The sequence below is a fragment of the Melospiza georgiana genome, chromosome 13 (assembly GCF_028018845.1).
Source record: "Melospiza georgiana isolate bMelGeo1 chromosome 13, bMelGeo1.pri, whole genome shotgun sequence".
Taxonomy (NCBI): Eukaryota; Metazoa; Chordata; class Aves; order Passeriformes; family Passerellidae; genus Melospiza; species Melospiza georgiana.
The window spans coordinates 5,808,728-5,825,693 of NC_080442.1; the positions used below are offsets into that span (position 1 = coordinate 5,808,728).

Genomic DNA, 16,966 nt, shown 5'->3' on the forward strand with positions numbered 1-16,966 from the left:
AGGCCCCGGGGAGGGCGCGGCCGCCGCTGCCGCTCCAATGGCGCGCTGCGCTGCCGGGCACGGCCCCTCACGGTGACACGCCGCGGCCGGCTCGCCGCGCTGGCGCCGGGCCCGCACCGAGGGGTGCCGGGGAGGGCGGTGAGATGGCGGCGGTGCTGCGGCGCGGAGCGGCCGGTAACGCGGGGCGGTAACGCGGGGCGGCGGCGAGCAGGGCGGAGGGAAGGGCGGCGGGAGCGCGGGCGGCGGCGGGGCCGGCAAGGGGCGGCCGCGGGCCACGGTGCCTGCTCCGGCCTGGCCGAGCTCCCCGTGAGAGCCTCGCAGGCCGAACGAAACTGCCGCTCTGTAAATCAAAACAAGTTCTCCCGATCCAACTGACGGGCACACTAACAATAAGCTCTCATTACGGTAAACTTACAGAGCAAACGCCAAACTTAAGCTGCAAGGAGAAGCTTGTCTTTTTTGAGGTGTGGTTTGGAGGTCAAATTCAAAATAATTTCCTGTTTATGGTAATAACCTGTACTGCTCATTCTGGTAAGGTAGGTTAAAGTCACAATACCTAAACCACACCATTTTACTTGGTAGCCACAGACCAGGAGAAAAGTGAATGAGAGGCTCAATGCTGTCAGTGATTGATCAGTAGGATGCTGGGAATGAAAACACCATTGTATAGTCATACTGCACTTCGAAGGAGGGAACAAGAGCCACAGCACACTGAGACTCAGTTTCCTTGAACTGTGGAGCCCATCTGACTCCCAAAAGCCCCGTCCGACACAGAGCAGAGCAGCACTGTGAGCCCAGTTGGCTTCCAGAGTTCACAAGATACTCACACCACCTTGAGATTGCTGGAATTTAATAATGACCCCACTATGCCCTTTCTCCATTTGGTCCAGAGAGTGAACACACAGCCCCTGCATGCCAGATTCCCTATGGTAACAGCATCCTCTCCATGCTTTGGGAGTTCATCTCCCCTTGAAAGAGTGACAATAAAGCAGTGCCCAGTGACAAGGTTCTAACTGCAACCCACTGTTGTAAAACTTTCCCATGGAGAACATGACTGAGTTCAGTTGAATTTGGCTGATGTTTGATTCCTTATTTTCCTTGATTAAGTCAATGAACACTGCTCCACATCAGAAGCAACAAACAAGCCTATGAATAAACATTTGAAGGGTGAGGATCTCAGTTTGTGGGGTACTTCAGACGTGATACTTCATAATCTGCTTGGTTAAAGAACATAACCCTTGGTTACAACTGTATATTTAAACTCTGATATGTATACTACAAGTAGATCAATGATCAACAGAATGACCCCCAAATAAATAAATTTTAAAATATTCTTCAAATGAAGCTGAAGAAGGTTATATACTGTAGAACTAGTTTTGTGATGTATATATGTGATATATAAATACACGTGTTTCTTTCCTAGAAACATGGAAGTGATAGGATTTCAATCACTGAAATCCTGAAAAGCTTTCTTTTTCACCGCAAGGCATTTTTTGATTATTGGGTTTGAAGAAGATTAGAATTTTAAGTAATCTATATAGTTACTAATCTAGATAATGCAAGAAAAACACAAATGGTTTTTGTTTAATCTCAGTCAATTCAATAATGGATTTAAAATTTGTACTCTGTATGCATCTGACTAGAGCTAGGATAAATTCACAAGACTTCATAGAATAAATGCTGATATGAGTGAGCATATAAGTATCTTTGACTTTACAAGAATCCTAGGAATATACTTCACTTTTTTAGTCTTCTCAGGAAACAGCACAAGAAATCAAATATTTCTGGGGCAGAACCCATAAGAAAGAGCATTTTCTACTATTTTGCTAGTGTTTCACAAATAGCTGAGTATAAAGAGGCTGTGTCTTTGTCAATTTACTTGAAATAGAAAAAATACACATTAAATTACAATAACTGTGTGGTTATATGCCCTGTGTGAAGTGCAGCAAGAATTACAGATTCTTGGGAATAGAATGGGAAAATCCTTACCTTTCCATTAGTAAAGAGTGCTTGGAAAAAAAATCTGCATTAGGAGTATTTCTATTGAACTGCAGTCTGTTAATATTTGGAAAAAAAATAAAACAGTAAATGGCTCTGGAAAACATAATAAATTATATAGAAAGGAGTTCTCTTTCAAAGGATTTTTTCTTATTTAGAGAATACTGCCTTCCTCCAAGTGGAAAAATCTCTCTTGCTTCAGCAAGAATTGAATCATGCCTTAAGAAATTACAGTAAAATGGAGCTGCTTCAGTAGAAGCTTAGGTGGTCAGGAAAGACTGCATAGCAGATATTGTGGGGGTTGTTACTGTTTGTAACACATTTATTTTCTCTGGTTAACTGTCAAACCTTGCACTAGTTAATTAGCCATGCCTTTAATCATGCCACCTTGCTCCTGCATGTTTGTACCTCGTGCATTTTAGGCATTGCACAGTACTGCTCCCTCCTGGAATTACTTGGTTCACCCTGATTCAGCTGCATTAACATGGCAAGTGTTTCTACAAAACAGTTTCTGCACAGACATTTGAAAAACAAACATTTCTTTTCCCTGTGGGAATTTCTAAGGGATTTTCTAACATGTAAAAGTTGAAAAGCAGTTGCTGTCCTGTACCAGTGTGATATCCTAAAGGTACCAAGTGAAAGAATTGTCCAGAACTTCTGGCTGTGATGAAGGAGATGACAGGATGGAATGTGTGAAAGCCTGGCAAGAAATACTGCAGGGCAGTTACTTGCAGCACTGTACAAGTTTCTGGAAATACTTAATGTAGGATCTTGATTTAGTATCATCAAAAGATTGTGAATAGACTTACTTTTGTGACACTGAGTCCTTGCTAATAGGCACATTGCATGTTGTAAATTTAAGTGTCAATACATGCAAACATTTCTTCCTCCAACACAGCACCATGCTCAGAAAGACTTAGGTTTAAGGATTCATCAGTTTTTGAAGAAAAATTAACTGGTAGAATGTGGAATTCCTGTGGAATGTTAGTTCTCAGTTCCATACTGAGAAACAAAGCTGATTTAATTAATTACAGCTCTTACTGACCTTAGAGAGTACCAAGAGCCCAGCCAGGCTATCCATCCTCAGTGTGCTGCAAAGCTTCCACAATCTCAGTGCTTCATTGGCACAATCTCTCAGCAAAGTAGCACATTTGTGGCTTTAAAGCAAAGAATGCCTCAAAGACTCCCAAAGGGCTAAGATGCCTCTAGCTTGGCCTTAAGGCATTGGGAACTCTGACTTGGCCTAAAGCAAACTGGCATGGAATTAAAATGTAGTTTTAATGAATCTATCCTTTTATCTAGTTCTAATTTTGGTTCTAGAAACAACTGATGCTATCGCAATTTCTCCCCACCCCAACCCCTCTAGATTCTAATAGTGACAGATTAATTTTCAGATAATTAATAGTAAATACCCTCATTTTTGTATCTTTCTTTTTTGTGATCCTTTTGTTTGTTTGCTGTAATTTTGAGATGTATAGGCATATCCATATTTCTTTCTCCGTTTCATAAGGAGCTCTGAAAACATCAAAAGTCACTTTTAAAGACATTATGTTGGCCTTTACAATTGGTCCTGTCTTCCTCTTTTCAACAGGCATATGTAAGAATTTACACCAAGTTTGAGTCTGCTTTGGGTTTTTATTTATTATTCTCTCAATACTTTTGAATATTTACTTAGTCTGAAGAGAGAGTGGCTGTTTCCTTGCTCCCAGTCTGCCCTGAGCATTGCACAAGGGTGTGCCAATGCCTTGGCAGCTCTGCAGGCCTTCACAGGGGAAAGAGCAGGCACTGAGACTTTCTCAAAAGCATCGTGTCAGTGCTGTTCACTTTTTTTTCAGGGCTTCTTAGCAGATTGCAGACTTGTGCTCCCACAGTACAAACTCTATCATCATCAAAGTCCTTCTCACAAAACATCCCAAGCTGTTTGTGGAAACTGGGCCGACTCAATCACGTGGCAATTGCAGTGCCTGATTTGGAGAAAGCTCAGTCCCTGTATAAAGATGTGTTAGGAGCCCAGGTGAGTGAGACTGTTGCTCTTCCTGAACATGGTGTCTACACTGTTTTTGTGGAGCTGGGAAATACCAAGCTGGAACTTCTACATCCTTTAGGAGAGAAAAGTCCCATTGCAAGCTTCCTGCAAAAAAACAAGACTGGAGGAATGCATCATATCTGCATTGAGGTATTTTAACATCATATTTCTTGTAATAAGATAGATACATTCAAGTATGCATGTTTTAATAGGTTTGAACTAACATATAAGGCTGTCATATTTCTTCTCTCTTATACAAAGGAAAGTTTAGGGAGATGTTTTGATAGTCAACGTGTTTCAAAAAAGGTAAATATTTTAAGAGGAAATTAGCTTATTCCTGAGCAGCTACAATTTAGTAGCTGCAGTGAAAACCGTGCTGGACACAGCAGAGTAAGAGAGCAATCCAAGCCTGGAACTCAGACATGGGTGCACCCAAAGGCTTTGCCCTGTTTACTGTCACTCATCCTTGGGGAAGCAGGAGTTCACTCCAGCTGAGCCCAGGCCCTGCTCCTCCTCAGGCCATCTCTGCAGCACAGGAGCAGCAGCTGCTCTGGCTTTTGTGCTCAGGGGAAGAACCTGGAGGGGACCATGGCCATGGCACACGTGGCCTTTCTAGTGTAGATAATTTGACAGTCATTCCTTTTTGTTTTGCAGACTGGTAGCTCTGTGTAGGAAGAACTGTAGTGAGTTTGGGATATTCACAAGCAAAACTGGTGCAAATGGGTAGGAATTAGGTGATGTCTTTTCCTCTGAATTAAAGCTAAGAATTTCCTTCGTCCCTACCATAACATTGGCAGAAGAGTTTATTCGCCAAATTATATCCAGACATTTCAGCCTTGAAAAACAGCAGTGATATTATTTTAATTCTAGGTCCTTATTGACTATTGAATTTTCTAAACTGAGTGCTAATATTATTATTTCAAAACATGAATGCATTTAAGTTTAGGAGAATCAGAATTTCATTAGATGACATGACACCAGAACTTCAGATCACAGCATATAGTGCAGGCATATTTTTGTTAATTACATATTTCTGTAGGAAACTGTACTGAAATATGGTATTAATGGCTGTTATTATAGTAAAGTTCAGTACAAATACCACATCTGATATATTTTTGATTATTCCAAGCTTTTTTCCTTAGGAAAATTAATGAACCTTAACCTACTCAGAAGGAGAATACATAAATCTAAAAGGGACTTTTACCTTCTGCCTGCTGCCCTCCCCTTTTCACCATTTAATGAGTTAGTGCTCTGTCATCCCTTATAAAGGGAGGTATTTTTCTTTACTTATTGAGAGCAGAAAGTAATGCAGAATTTAGATTATTTATGGATGCCTTATAAAGTAACAACCAAAAAAAAATCAATGGTCTTTGTGCATCAGCTATTTCAGTTTATTAATTTCTTAAATATTGCACAGTCCATTTAAATGGTATTTTATAAAATCCTCAAACAACAAATGCAAACTCCTGCAGTATTTTTATTACTAGATGTTTTTAAATGGTTTATAACTTATTTGCAGAATTACATTAGAACTTCAAAATAACATTTCAGTAAGGAATTGTTATTGCTCCTGAATATAAAGTCTGCATAATACAGTGCAAAATGTTAATTTGTGTGAACTGTATCTTTTTTAAAAGGTTGATGACATAAAAGCGGCTATGACAGAACTGAAGAAAAAAAAGATTCGAATATTGAGTGAAGAGCCAAAAATAGGTGCACATGGCAAACCTGTGATTTTTCTTCACCCTAAAGATTGCCATGGAGTCCTTGTGGAACTTGAGCAAGCTTGAGCTGCAATATTCATAAATAAAGCAATAGAAGAATTGTGAAGTTCCTGAGCTGGTGCTGGGAATATTGATGTGGTATTCAGTCTTTACAAGTTATTGAAGTGCCCATGGATGAAGTGCAGCTTTTGAGTACTGAAACAGTGCTACACATTTAGGGTCTGTCTTTGCTCTTGTTGCTGATTTAATTTTGAGAATTAATGTTTGGCATTTCTTGGATTCTCTGTGATTCTGAACACAAATACACGAGCTGAGTTACAAATGTACCACAGTATTTTATCTTTTGTTGCCTGTTTGCAGCAAGATTTAACCTCTGTAGCCACAGAAACTGTACAGTTTCTAGGTCAAGCTGCATTATTTTGCTCTACATTTCAGAGCAGAGACCCACTTCCCAGTGACAACAACATAGCTTAGACATTTTCTTTAGAAATAAAGGAAAACAAATATTGTGCTTTCCTCTTTTCACCATTCACCATCTGTGCTTCACACTGATTGATTGGTTCATGCAATAAAAATCCCATATATTATTGTATGAATGTCTGCAATCAGTAAATAAGTTTTTCTTGGCATAACAATTACTGCCAAGGAAGTTACCATGCATAAATCATCATTTAATTGTTTTATGAACTTTATGGATATGCAGGCAATGCAACAAGAGAACCTGAAAACTATTTACCTGACATATACTTCATACTGTAATGCAGTTGTGACATTTTAGTTTTTTCATTTTTAGGGCTGTTTAAATTCTTTTCCCCCCAAGCTTTCTCAGAGAAGGACATCTTGAAGAGACACGAACAAGCAGCAATAAACCTTTTCGCTTACTTTACAAATAAGGTTTTCCTGTGCAGAACCAATTACAAAATCAGTGGCAAACACACACCACATATGTCTTGCTTCTGTACAGTTGTTAGCATTAAAGACCACACCAGTATGCTGATGTCACAGGCTGCAGGCAGTTTTGTTAACTTATTTATGAACAGACTTCACCATATTGCTGTATATTACCCAAGCAGTCTTTTCCTGATGCTTTCTTTTATAGGTTTGTTTTGACATTTCAGCTGTAGAAATAGAAGACTTACTATTTCTTTAGTCTTCTCAAGCTTTAAAAAGTCATACTTTCCTAGCTTAACTACAATCTGAATTTTAAATTTTCCTACATCTCTGCATATGCAGTAAGAACCTTCAGCTTAATATGAAGATGATTTTAGTGTACAATTTTTACTTAATGGAATTATTTGCAACATATGTCATGCTTGCAGCAACAAAATACAAATATAATGTTGACCTGAAATTTAAACATGTTTTTAAAGACATTGCCACTTCCTCATGAATTTTACTTCTCAAAAAAATCTCTACAAAGCAATGATATTTTTAACAAGATAGTTTTGTACTTAAAATAAATACTCCTTCTGTCATATTTTAAGAAAAACACAGCATTCCACATGGTTCCTACATTTCATCAAATCCCTGTTTAGAGGGCAGTTTGTGATCTAAATTCTAAACTGCTTAAATTCAGAAAGCCTAACACTTATAATGGAAATGCGGAAAAATTTAATATTCCTAAAATATGATTCAGCCATTCTAGGAGAGATTCTATGAGCAAAGCTGCTTTTGTCTTTTCTTTCTGTCAAAGACAAGGAGGTACCTTTTTTGCAGAGCCAGCATAAGAATGCCAATACTAGAAGCCTCACTGGTTAAGATAATTGAACAGAACCCTTTAAACCAAATACCCTTAGTTTGGTGCAACAGAAACAGTCCTCCCGTGGTTCATTCTCCATTTCTTTGTCCTATCTGAAGGAAATGGACTTCTGTGTAGGATATCTATCAACAGAGTAAGTAGCTTGAGGTAGTGTCACAGTTGAGACAGCCACAATACACAGAGCATCCCCATACAATTTCAGCAGGCTTCAAGCACTCACCCATACACAGTAACACCTCACCTCATCAGAAGGCTTCAGGCCTCTGTCCATACAGAGAAACATCACAGCAGAAGGCTGCAAACATCTGCTCCTCTTGTTCTTCAGCCCAGCCTTTTATCCCCTCACGTTGATGCACTGCACCTGTGTGCCCTCTGTTCCCTTGGTCGGTGCCCCTGGGCACTCCCTGGCTCATTGCTGTCAGTGCTGCTCCCCTGCTGCTCACAGCTGTGCCCACTGGGGATGAGCTGCAGCCCCGCTCCCAATGACCACAAACTGTGCACCTATAAGGCAGTGCTAGAGAACAGACATTTTTAAGTAAACACTTGCTCCACCTGATGATTGTGCTCCATATCTTATTGCCAGAAAGAAGCTTGTATTACTTGTTAGCTAGTAACCAGCAATTTTCCTGACTGACTGACATGGGGTTGCCCAGCTCTAAGTCAGCTGATGTATTTTGTTCCTGTATCTAAATTGTGCTCCTATCTCACAGTTCATACCTTTTTACTGACTACTCCTAAGGTGGAAGTCAAGAAAATGTCAGCACACACACAGCCCCAGCCCTGCAAAAGAGAGTTTAGGTGTGCAAATTAGTCAGTACACAAAAGTGGATCATATTCTTAAAAGCTCTTAAAATTGGATGGGATCAGACCTCCTTACTTGTCTGGGTGTGTGCTATAGGACAGGAGGATTTCCCTTTCTGGAGCTACAGACTTAGAGAATATCCAAGGGAGCTGAAGACAGCTACAACTGAGAGAAGTTTCCTGTCCATAAACTTAACTCCCTTAGACTTCAGTGGGAACAGAATCAGCCCCTATCAACTGTGTAGTCCCTCACCTTAAGGCAGGCAGCCTTCACAAGGGTTCTGACTTACCAAGAGGTTGGTACAAGGTTTACATACATGGGCCTTTCTCTTTGTCACTGCCATGATTATAAGAGGGGAGTAACACCCAGGAAAACAGTGGAAATTCAGGGATGGAAACTGGGGAATGAGAGAACTGTGATTTGCTGCTTTCAGTGGAGGGACATTTAACAATACCCCCCTGAACAACAGTGATTCAAGTAACTGGAGCCTGATTATCTTGGAAGGGAATTAGGCTCTTCTTTTTGTTTTTTGTCTGTTTGGTGGATTTTTTAAAACAGCAAAACCTTCTTCTCTGATAATGTCAAGCTTCTCAGAAGATGGAGTGTTAGTATTTTGCCAGTAAATTTTCTCACACTTGTGCCATTTGTCAAGTGCGAATTCCCTGTTCCAATCTCTCCATGTGCCTTTTTCCTCCTCTGAGCTGAAGCATGTTCCCATTTTATGCTGCCTAAGGCAGACAAGACACATTTTTCTGGACTCCATCAACATTACTCAGGCAGCTAAAGAGCTCATAATTAAATGATGCAAAGTATCTTTTTTTACTTCCTCTCTGCAGCCCTCAAGTCACTCCTAGGTGGGAGGAGGTGAACAGGCTGCAGAATGAATCCCGTTCCTTATGATGAGACAAAACTAGAAGCAAACTTAAAAAGCTGAGAAAAGAACTAACAGCATGCTTTTTAAAAGAAAGCTAACCTTACAGCTTTGCAATTCTGCAAAAAGTCCCTTCCTGTTGTGCTGCTTCTGCTATTAACGCACCTGAACTTCATTCTGAATTCTGTTGGTTTCATTATTACCATGTCAAGCTGCATTCTCATAGAAAGGCCATGAACATGGAGATGTTTACATTATCTGGTTGAGGTACTTACCCTAGGAGTGTCTGGACTATGATACCCCTGGCACTTCATTTGAGTCTGTCCTTAGAAGGAATTCTTCCTGTAGTGCTGTGACATGGGTTAGTTGCACATAGGAACCCTTAACTAAGAGAACTCAGAATTAATTGTTTCAATATCAGTTCTTTTACCAAAGCAGTTGCCATGTTGGCCAAATTGAGGCTGTCAAACAGAATAAGATCATCAAGTTAAACTAGTTAATTACTATGAAAATGGAAACTAACAGCAATGTATAAATTAATCAACCTAGGACTGACATTTCACAATGGAAGAGCTCAACTACTTAGGAATGCAAAATCTGTCACCTTGGACAAGCATTTTCAAAGCACTTTGAACAAATTATGAAATAAATATTTATCTTATTGTGAAGGAGGGATGTTTATGTCTTGTATAATCTTTAAATATCTATAAAATTATGTCAACTGTCAATTTTAACGTTCATTTACACTATCTTGTATATTGTCAAAAAGCATTGCTAACTGCAAAATTCATAGCACAGATTCACAAATGAGGGAGTTCTCTGATACATTTTAACATAATGATACATTTTGAAGTATTTAATGACTTCTAGGTCTAACCTAAAGTGGCCTTTCAACTCTTACTGCTAACGCAAAAATAGTAAATACGTACTAAAATCTTCTATGAAGTACATCTTGAATGAAAATTTTTACTTATTTTTAACATTGCATTTTTTTCAGTAATAAAGACATGTTCAAAATACGATTTTAAGATCTGAACTAATTTGTAACTGCAGGTACCCTGAAAGCATATGTGGTGATGCACAATTTGCATTAAATAGGGGGCATATCCAGCTCTGCACCCATGGCTGGCTTTTACGGAAATGATTATTTCCAGAAATTGAAGAGTAAGAGAGATATATTCATGGACTGGTATCATGCACCCTATTTTTACCTTCCATTTTGCTATGTAATTTTCCATAATAACCATCTGTCTGAGTCACTGTCTCCAAAATGACGTGGAGGGAGAATGTTTGTTAGAAACTTAAATTTAAAAAAGTTAAAAAATATATCCCACTCCCTTTGGGACCTCTGAAGTCTTTGAGAGGTCAGTTGTGGTACAATACTTGCAGCTGCAATAACTTCATTTAAAAAACACCTGCCCTTTTGGGCTGGAAATACTACTTTTGGTATTTTGATAAAGTGAGACTTTATTATGTATATGAGGCTGTTTCATCAAGTTAACAATTTTGAGAATTAATAATACTAATTAAAAGATCATTTGCCAAATGTTTAAACAACCTGTCTACAGATTATATCTGCAGATACACTGCAGTTCTGTGTAAAACATACATGCATTACAGTTTGGGTAATGTTTTGAGTTTTTAGTATCTTCAAAAGGAAACCAAAATCTGTCAAGTAATTGGGATGTTGAAAGGGACAGATGGGAAAAGTCACCATAGAAAACCATGCCAGAAAATAGCCTCTCAGCAGCAAATGGAGAGTCTTAAAAAAAAAATCTTAACAACTAAACTAAAAACTAAAACCCTCCCTCTACAAAATGGTGTTTCCATGAAGGACCTGTGCTTGTACATGGTATGTGCCTTGATGCTAACACCAGGGCAAAATGAACACACACCATGCTGAGCACATAGCTATTACAGTAAACACTGATATCTGGCTGATTAGCTACTGTCTCAAATTTGCATAATTATTAGCAAAGCCGGTCAGAATTTCTCTAAGATATGCATTTCTTTATTTACAAAATAGTCACTATCATCTAGCTGCCCTTAAAAGATCTAGAGGTTTCTAATAAAAGGCCTGAGGAACCAACTGTGTTTATCATCCACCATAAGAAATGTTCTTGGAGAAACTCTCTTCAGTGAGCTTTTAAATAATACACATTGAATCCTACTTTATTAAACTTTAGGGGTTGATCTATGTATTATTTGCACAAGGGCACAAAAATCATTTGTTCTCATAAATCTCGTCGTATGATGGAACGAGACTGAGTCCACTGCTGTCCCCTGCTATAATGTTCAAACTTTTGCTGTTTGGGTTTTTGTTGCACTGGAACACCTCAAGCAGCAGGGAAAGGTGAGGTGATCACCTAGCAGGATGACATGGCATACAGGAATGTTATTCGCAGAGAGATGCTGTGGAGACTCCCAGAAAACACCCTCAGCTCCAGCCCAGCGGCAGAGCGGCTCCCTGGGGACACGGAGCGGCCTCGGGCAGTGCCGCCGCGGGATGGGGCACCCAGGGAACCTCGCTGTGGCAGGGCAGCGGGCAGGGGAGCGGGGCCGGGCCCGCGGGCTGGCCCCCTCAGGGCCCTCAGTGTCCGGACACAAGCGCTGGGCCAGAGCTGCTGGGAGGCACGGACACCTGGGGAGGTGGCACGGAACGCGTCCAGCTGGCCTCGGAGTGTCTGCAGAGAGGGACACGCCCCACCCTCTCTGGGCAGCTCTTCCAGCGCCGAGCCACCCTCAGGGTGAAGAAGTTCTCCCTCACGCTGAGGTGAAACTTGTGCTCAGTTTATGGCCATTGCCCCTCGTCCTGTGGCTGGACGCCACTGAGGAGTGCGGCACCCGCGGAGCTGGCCCGGCGCCCGGCCCCGGTCTGGCGGTGGATGGCGGACAGGTCAGTGCGTCCCGCCGAGCCCCCGGGGCTGCGGGGCCCGGGGCCGCCCCCCGCTCGCTGCCGCCGGGGCCGTGAGGCGGCGCGGGCGCTATGCGCCATGCAGGTTCCCGGGCGCTGGCGCAGGCAGGTTCCCGGGCGGGCCCGCCGCGGTGTGCGGCGCTCGGCAGCCACACAAAAGAGCGGCTGCGGCTGCGGCTGCCCCGCTGCTCGGGACCGGCCCCGCCGCTGCACCGCGGTAAGGACCGGGGGAGCGGGGCGGGGGGCTGACCGACCGACTGACCGACCGACGGACATACCGGCCGCCGGCCGGGGCGTCGCGGGCACCGGCGGCTCCGTCGGGGGTGGGGCGGCAGCATCCCGCGGGTCCCCTCAGGGGAGCGGGGAGCCCCCGGCCCCCGGCAGCACGGCCGATGCTCCCCTCGAATCGGGGCTGGGGGCTGCTCTCCCCGCGAGCGGCCACCCCCGCCTCATCCCATCCTCATCTTCATCCTCATCCTCATCATTCCCATCCCATCCCCATCCCCTGGCAACGAGCTGCCGCGAGCGGTCGGGGAGCCGGGGTGAAGGGGAGCCCCTGCGGCATGGCGGAGCGGCCGGCGCTGCCGCGATCGGCGGCGCGGGGCTCCGGCACCGGGGGCTGCCGCACTCCCGCTCGTCCCCGCTGCGCCCGGGAGGCGCCGCCACCGCCCCCCGGCAGGCGAGGGAGAACCGGCGGCGATCCCCGGCCGGGCTGCGGCTCCGCTCGGCTCCCCCGGGGCTGGGCTGCGGCTCCGCTCGGCTCCCCCGGGACGGGGCGAGCTCCGAGCCCAGCCCGGCCGCCTGAGCCCCGCCGTGCCGGGACGGCGGCTCCAGTAACGCGGGCACCGGCCGTGCAGCATCCGCATCATGCCAGCGTCTGCTGGGAGGGCGGGAGGCTTAAGTCCGTTTGTCTTAATAAGAGTGAAAAGAAAAGCGAGAGGAGCCCTCCTGTAATGCAATACCGCTCGGAGTTTGTATTTGGTTCTGATTTCATGTCTCCACTCTAGCAAAGGGATCAGAGCCTTTGATCTGCTCTTTGCCCGTTCCCCTCATCATGAGATCTGGAGGGAGAAGGGTGCTCAGTTAAGATTACCTGATTTTTGGTGGGATAAACAGCACGAGATATTACGGCATGATCTGTTTGCCTCTTATTGAACAGTTTTTTGAATGTGTGTGTGTGGTGCCTTGTATTGCCATAACAAAAGGGATGGGGGTGGGGGAAAGGAAGGGAATACTGCATTTAGAGCTGCATCTTGGAAAGTCAAAGACTGCCTTATTTTGCCTCAACTGGCAATCTGTGCTTTCAGATTTATGTACTTTGCATCCTCAGTGTTGTTTTGGTGGTTGTTGCATGGTAGTGAGGAGATACAAGAAAAGAAATTTAGATAAAGACAAGAGATCATACAATGTGTATAGTACAGGGATAATGTGCATTGCAGCGATGTTTAAGAAAAGTCTGAAATTGCTGTGACCAGTTTGAAAAATGCAAGTAGTGTTTTCAGTTACATTACCTGGCCAAGGCCACCCTATAATCTCCCAGGAGGGGCTGGGAAATCTGTTTGCAGAAAAGGTATTTATCTATTATGCCTGCTACCCAAGAATCCCTCATTAATTAATAAGTAGAACTGAAAAAGAGAAACAATTAGTGTCATAGTTTTTTGTGGTTCTGTGTAAGCCACAGTGTTTCAAATATAACACAGTTTTAAAGGGGAGGAATTCTAGTTTAAGTCCTTATTGCCACTTAAGATAAAATACAGTATGTGCAGGTCATGTGTTTGAGAAGCAAAAGATTGACATTTATGTCAAGCATAAGATGCAATTTATCATTCTATCATCCATGGGACAGACAAGATGAAAGAGCCTTTCCTTCATATATTGTTCTGCAAGAGCTAAACTGCTGAAGTGAAAGCCACTGTACTTCTGAGTCTGTTTGGAGCTCATAGGATTTCATGCTGCAGAACTGTCCTTATAAACCCTGACTGTCAGAGTTTCTAAATTCTCTGATAGTTTAGCCCCTGTCTGCACTTGGAAATATCTGAAGCTATTTTTAAAAATGCAGCAGCAGCTACGTTATTGCTCCCTCTTGATCCTCTGATAGTAAAGGAAAAGTGTTCTTGCAAAGGCCATAAAGGCTCAGCTCTTTTGGTCAAAGTATGACAGTTCTAAGAAGGAATCTTTAAAAGCATGTTTTGTGTAGTTACTTGATTAATGCTGGTTCAGGTTGGGGACTGGACCTGAATTTAAACAAGCTAGGTCTTTAAAAAGTGACCTTTGCTTAAGGCTGTGAACACGAGAAACCACTTCAAGAAGCATAATTTTACCATCTCTCCAGCTGTTCTGATAAGAACATTTGCTAAGAAATAATTTGTGAAAATACCATAGTTTAAACATCTTTCAGTTAATATTCCTGTGCTGAGGGTGGATAATTTGGAGAAAGTGACCTGTTCCAAGATACCAGCTCACAGAGAGACATGGAGGATTCAGGTTTGTTTCAGAAAAAATCTTGGTTGTAGCATTTGAACACATCAGGGTTCAGATGCTTCTGCAGACTTTTTAAATCGATTTCCCTGTGTTTAAATAAACAAGGCAATTATTTCATGCTTTAAGCACTGGTAGAGGCAGAGGAGCAGCCCTGCCCAAAAGGCCCAGAGGTGCTGGGGAACAGCAAACTGGACATGAACCAGCCACAACCCCTGGCCACAAAGATAGCAGGAGCACCCTGGTCTGTGTGAGCACAGTGCAGCCAGGACAGCAAGGGAGGTGATTATTATTATTCAGCACCCAGTAGGTGACATTTACAACCCTGGGTCCAGTTTTGCTCCCCCAGTACAGGAGTTATTAAAGACCTGGGGTTCTGCAGAGGCCACTGAAGTGATTTCAGTGGGGGCTGGAGGCTGAGCTCTGAGCAGAGGGTGGGGAGTGGGGCTTGCTCAGCCTGCAGAAAGGGAGGCTGTGGGGGACCTAACAGAGCCTTCCAGTCCCTATGAGGAGTTCCTCATGGAACCGATCCCAGACTCAACCCAGTGGCGTGTGCCAAAGAATGGGGGACAAAAGGCATAAATTGAAATTGAAACAAAGGTTCAGAGTGGATACAAGAGAAATACTTTTCCCCACGAGGACAATCATACATGGAGACAGGTAGCCCAGAGAGGCTGTATGGTCACTGTAAAGACCAAACTGGATAATTCCCTCAGCAAACTGATCAGGGCTCACTGATTACCCTGGTTTGAGCAGAATCTTGGACAAGAGATCTCTGACATTCCTAACAACCTGAAGTGTTATGATCCTGTTTGTGCCTATCTGTACATGATACAAGAAGCAGACATGTTTCCAGAAGTCAGATTTTTAAAGAAAGATTTAGAGTTTCCATTCTAGAACTAATCTGTGCATCCCAACAAAGATGGGATACAGTATCAGTATGATATATCAACATCCATTATGTGTGAAATAGCACATTACATTAATACAAACTAATACCTTACTATAAGCCTCCCAAGGAAGAGATATTTACTGAAATAAACAAAAGGAATTGCATACTACTTGCAGGCAAGAGCTGCTACTGAGAGGTATCTTTTGGCACCACTATGAGCAATTAAAGCCTTGCAACATTTGTGCAAGAGATGTAATGGCAGTTGTTACATCTAGAGAAAATAAAGCCCTGATGCAGTCACATGAGCTTCACAAGCTAAGAGGAAGGACTGAAAGCAGAATCAGAATTTGCTGGTTTTTAGGCACTCAAAAAACTTGCAGTTGCTGAGTCAAATGCTCATTATAAGTACTGGCAAATGCTTTTAGTCTGCTGGGAAGAGTATTACATGTATGATTTATTTTTTCCTGAGGACCCATGAGAGCTGCATGAAAAGCAGCTCAAGACAGCACCATGTGACTGGTGAAGTGTGTAGTGCTTTAGGCTTTTGCTGTCTGCACAAGCTGAACATGCACCACTTAAGCTTTGCCATGACATCCATGAGAAGAGAACTCCCATTCAAATTCTCAGTTTTGTCTGAACTTAGGTCTTCCCTTGGCTAACAATACTATTTTTTTGGAAGGAAGGCCTTGCACAACTGGTAGAAAACAAATGGACTGAACAGTTTGTTTCTGATGCTGGTAGGTAAATGCACTGTCACTTGAGTACATGACATTCCTTTCCTTTTTTTGTTGCAGTACTTACTGTCTTCATTCACATGCTGCAGCAGAGGAAGGTGATTTGCACTTCAAGAGGAGTAAGTTAGAGCTGAGCAAAGACCAGTATGGAAAACTCTGGGATTCATAGGTGCTTCCACCTAAGCTAAAGAGGAAGAACTAGAAGCCCTGTAGGTAGGGATGGCAGGGGAAAGTGTCATTGTCCTCAGATAACGTGAAAGGCTGCTGGAGATGCATCCTCTTGAGCATACTCATGCATGAAGGCATCATTTTCTTTTGAAATAGAAGGAAATGAAGAGGAAAGGAAAGTTGGCAAAAAGGTATACAAAATATGTCAGTTATAAGCAATGTGAGGTTTGCAGTCCAGACAAGGATTTTCAAGTAGTACTTCTGCAATGCAGACATCCACTGATGATCCCAGGCTTGCAGTGGGAGCTGTGTGAGGAGTATCTCAGGGTAGTTGTCTGGTTTGAATTAGTAAGATGAAGTTTCCTTCAGGAAATAGCCCTGCTAGTTACAGACCTAATAATGAAGATTCAGCCACATAGAAAATTATATTGGTTTATTACTTAAAAGGCAGATTGAATATTTCCAGTCTATTAATTGAATGGAGGTTTTGAATTTTGTTTTGTGCATTGATATTAGGAATATTTGTAAGCATACCATCAATTTGCATTATTTTCCAGATTGCTTTTGTTACCCTTTACTGAGAGATTCTCTTCACAGATG

At 42.7% G+C, this 16,966-nt stretch overlaps 2 protein-coding genes across 3 annotated transcripts in view; both read left to right on the forward strand.

Moving 5' to 3' along the window:
* The first annotated feature begins 95 nt into the window (after positions 1-95).
* Positions 96-6,337, forward strand: MCEE (methylmalonyl-CoA epimerase). Its single transcript, XM_058033231.1, has 3 exons — positions 96-174; positions 3,834-4,174; positions 5,662-6,337. Exons 1-3 carry the CDS (start codon positions 144-146, stop codon positions 5,812-5,814), a joined length of 525 nt encoding a protein of 174 aa, XP_057889214.1. The 5' UTR covers positions 96-143; the 3' UTR covers positions 5,815-6,337.
* A 5,860-nt stretch (positions 6,338-12,197) lies between these two features.
* APBA2 (amyloid beta precursor protein binding family A member 2) overlaps positions 12,198-16,966 on the forward strand; it is an 82,167-nt gene continuing 77,398 nt past the window's right edge. The window contains exon 1 of one of the 2 annotated variants that reach the window (XM_058033629.1): positions 12,198-12,311. The gene's annotated coding sequence lies outside the window, so the exon portion shown is untranslated. The remainder of the gene's footprint in view (positions 12,312-16,966) is intronic. The other variant, XM_058033627.1, reaches the window with a different exon arrangement.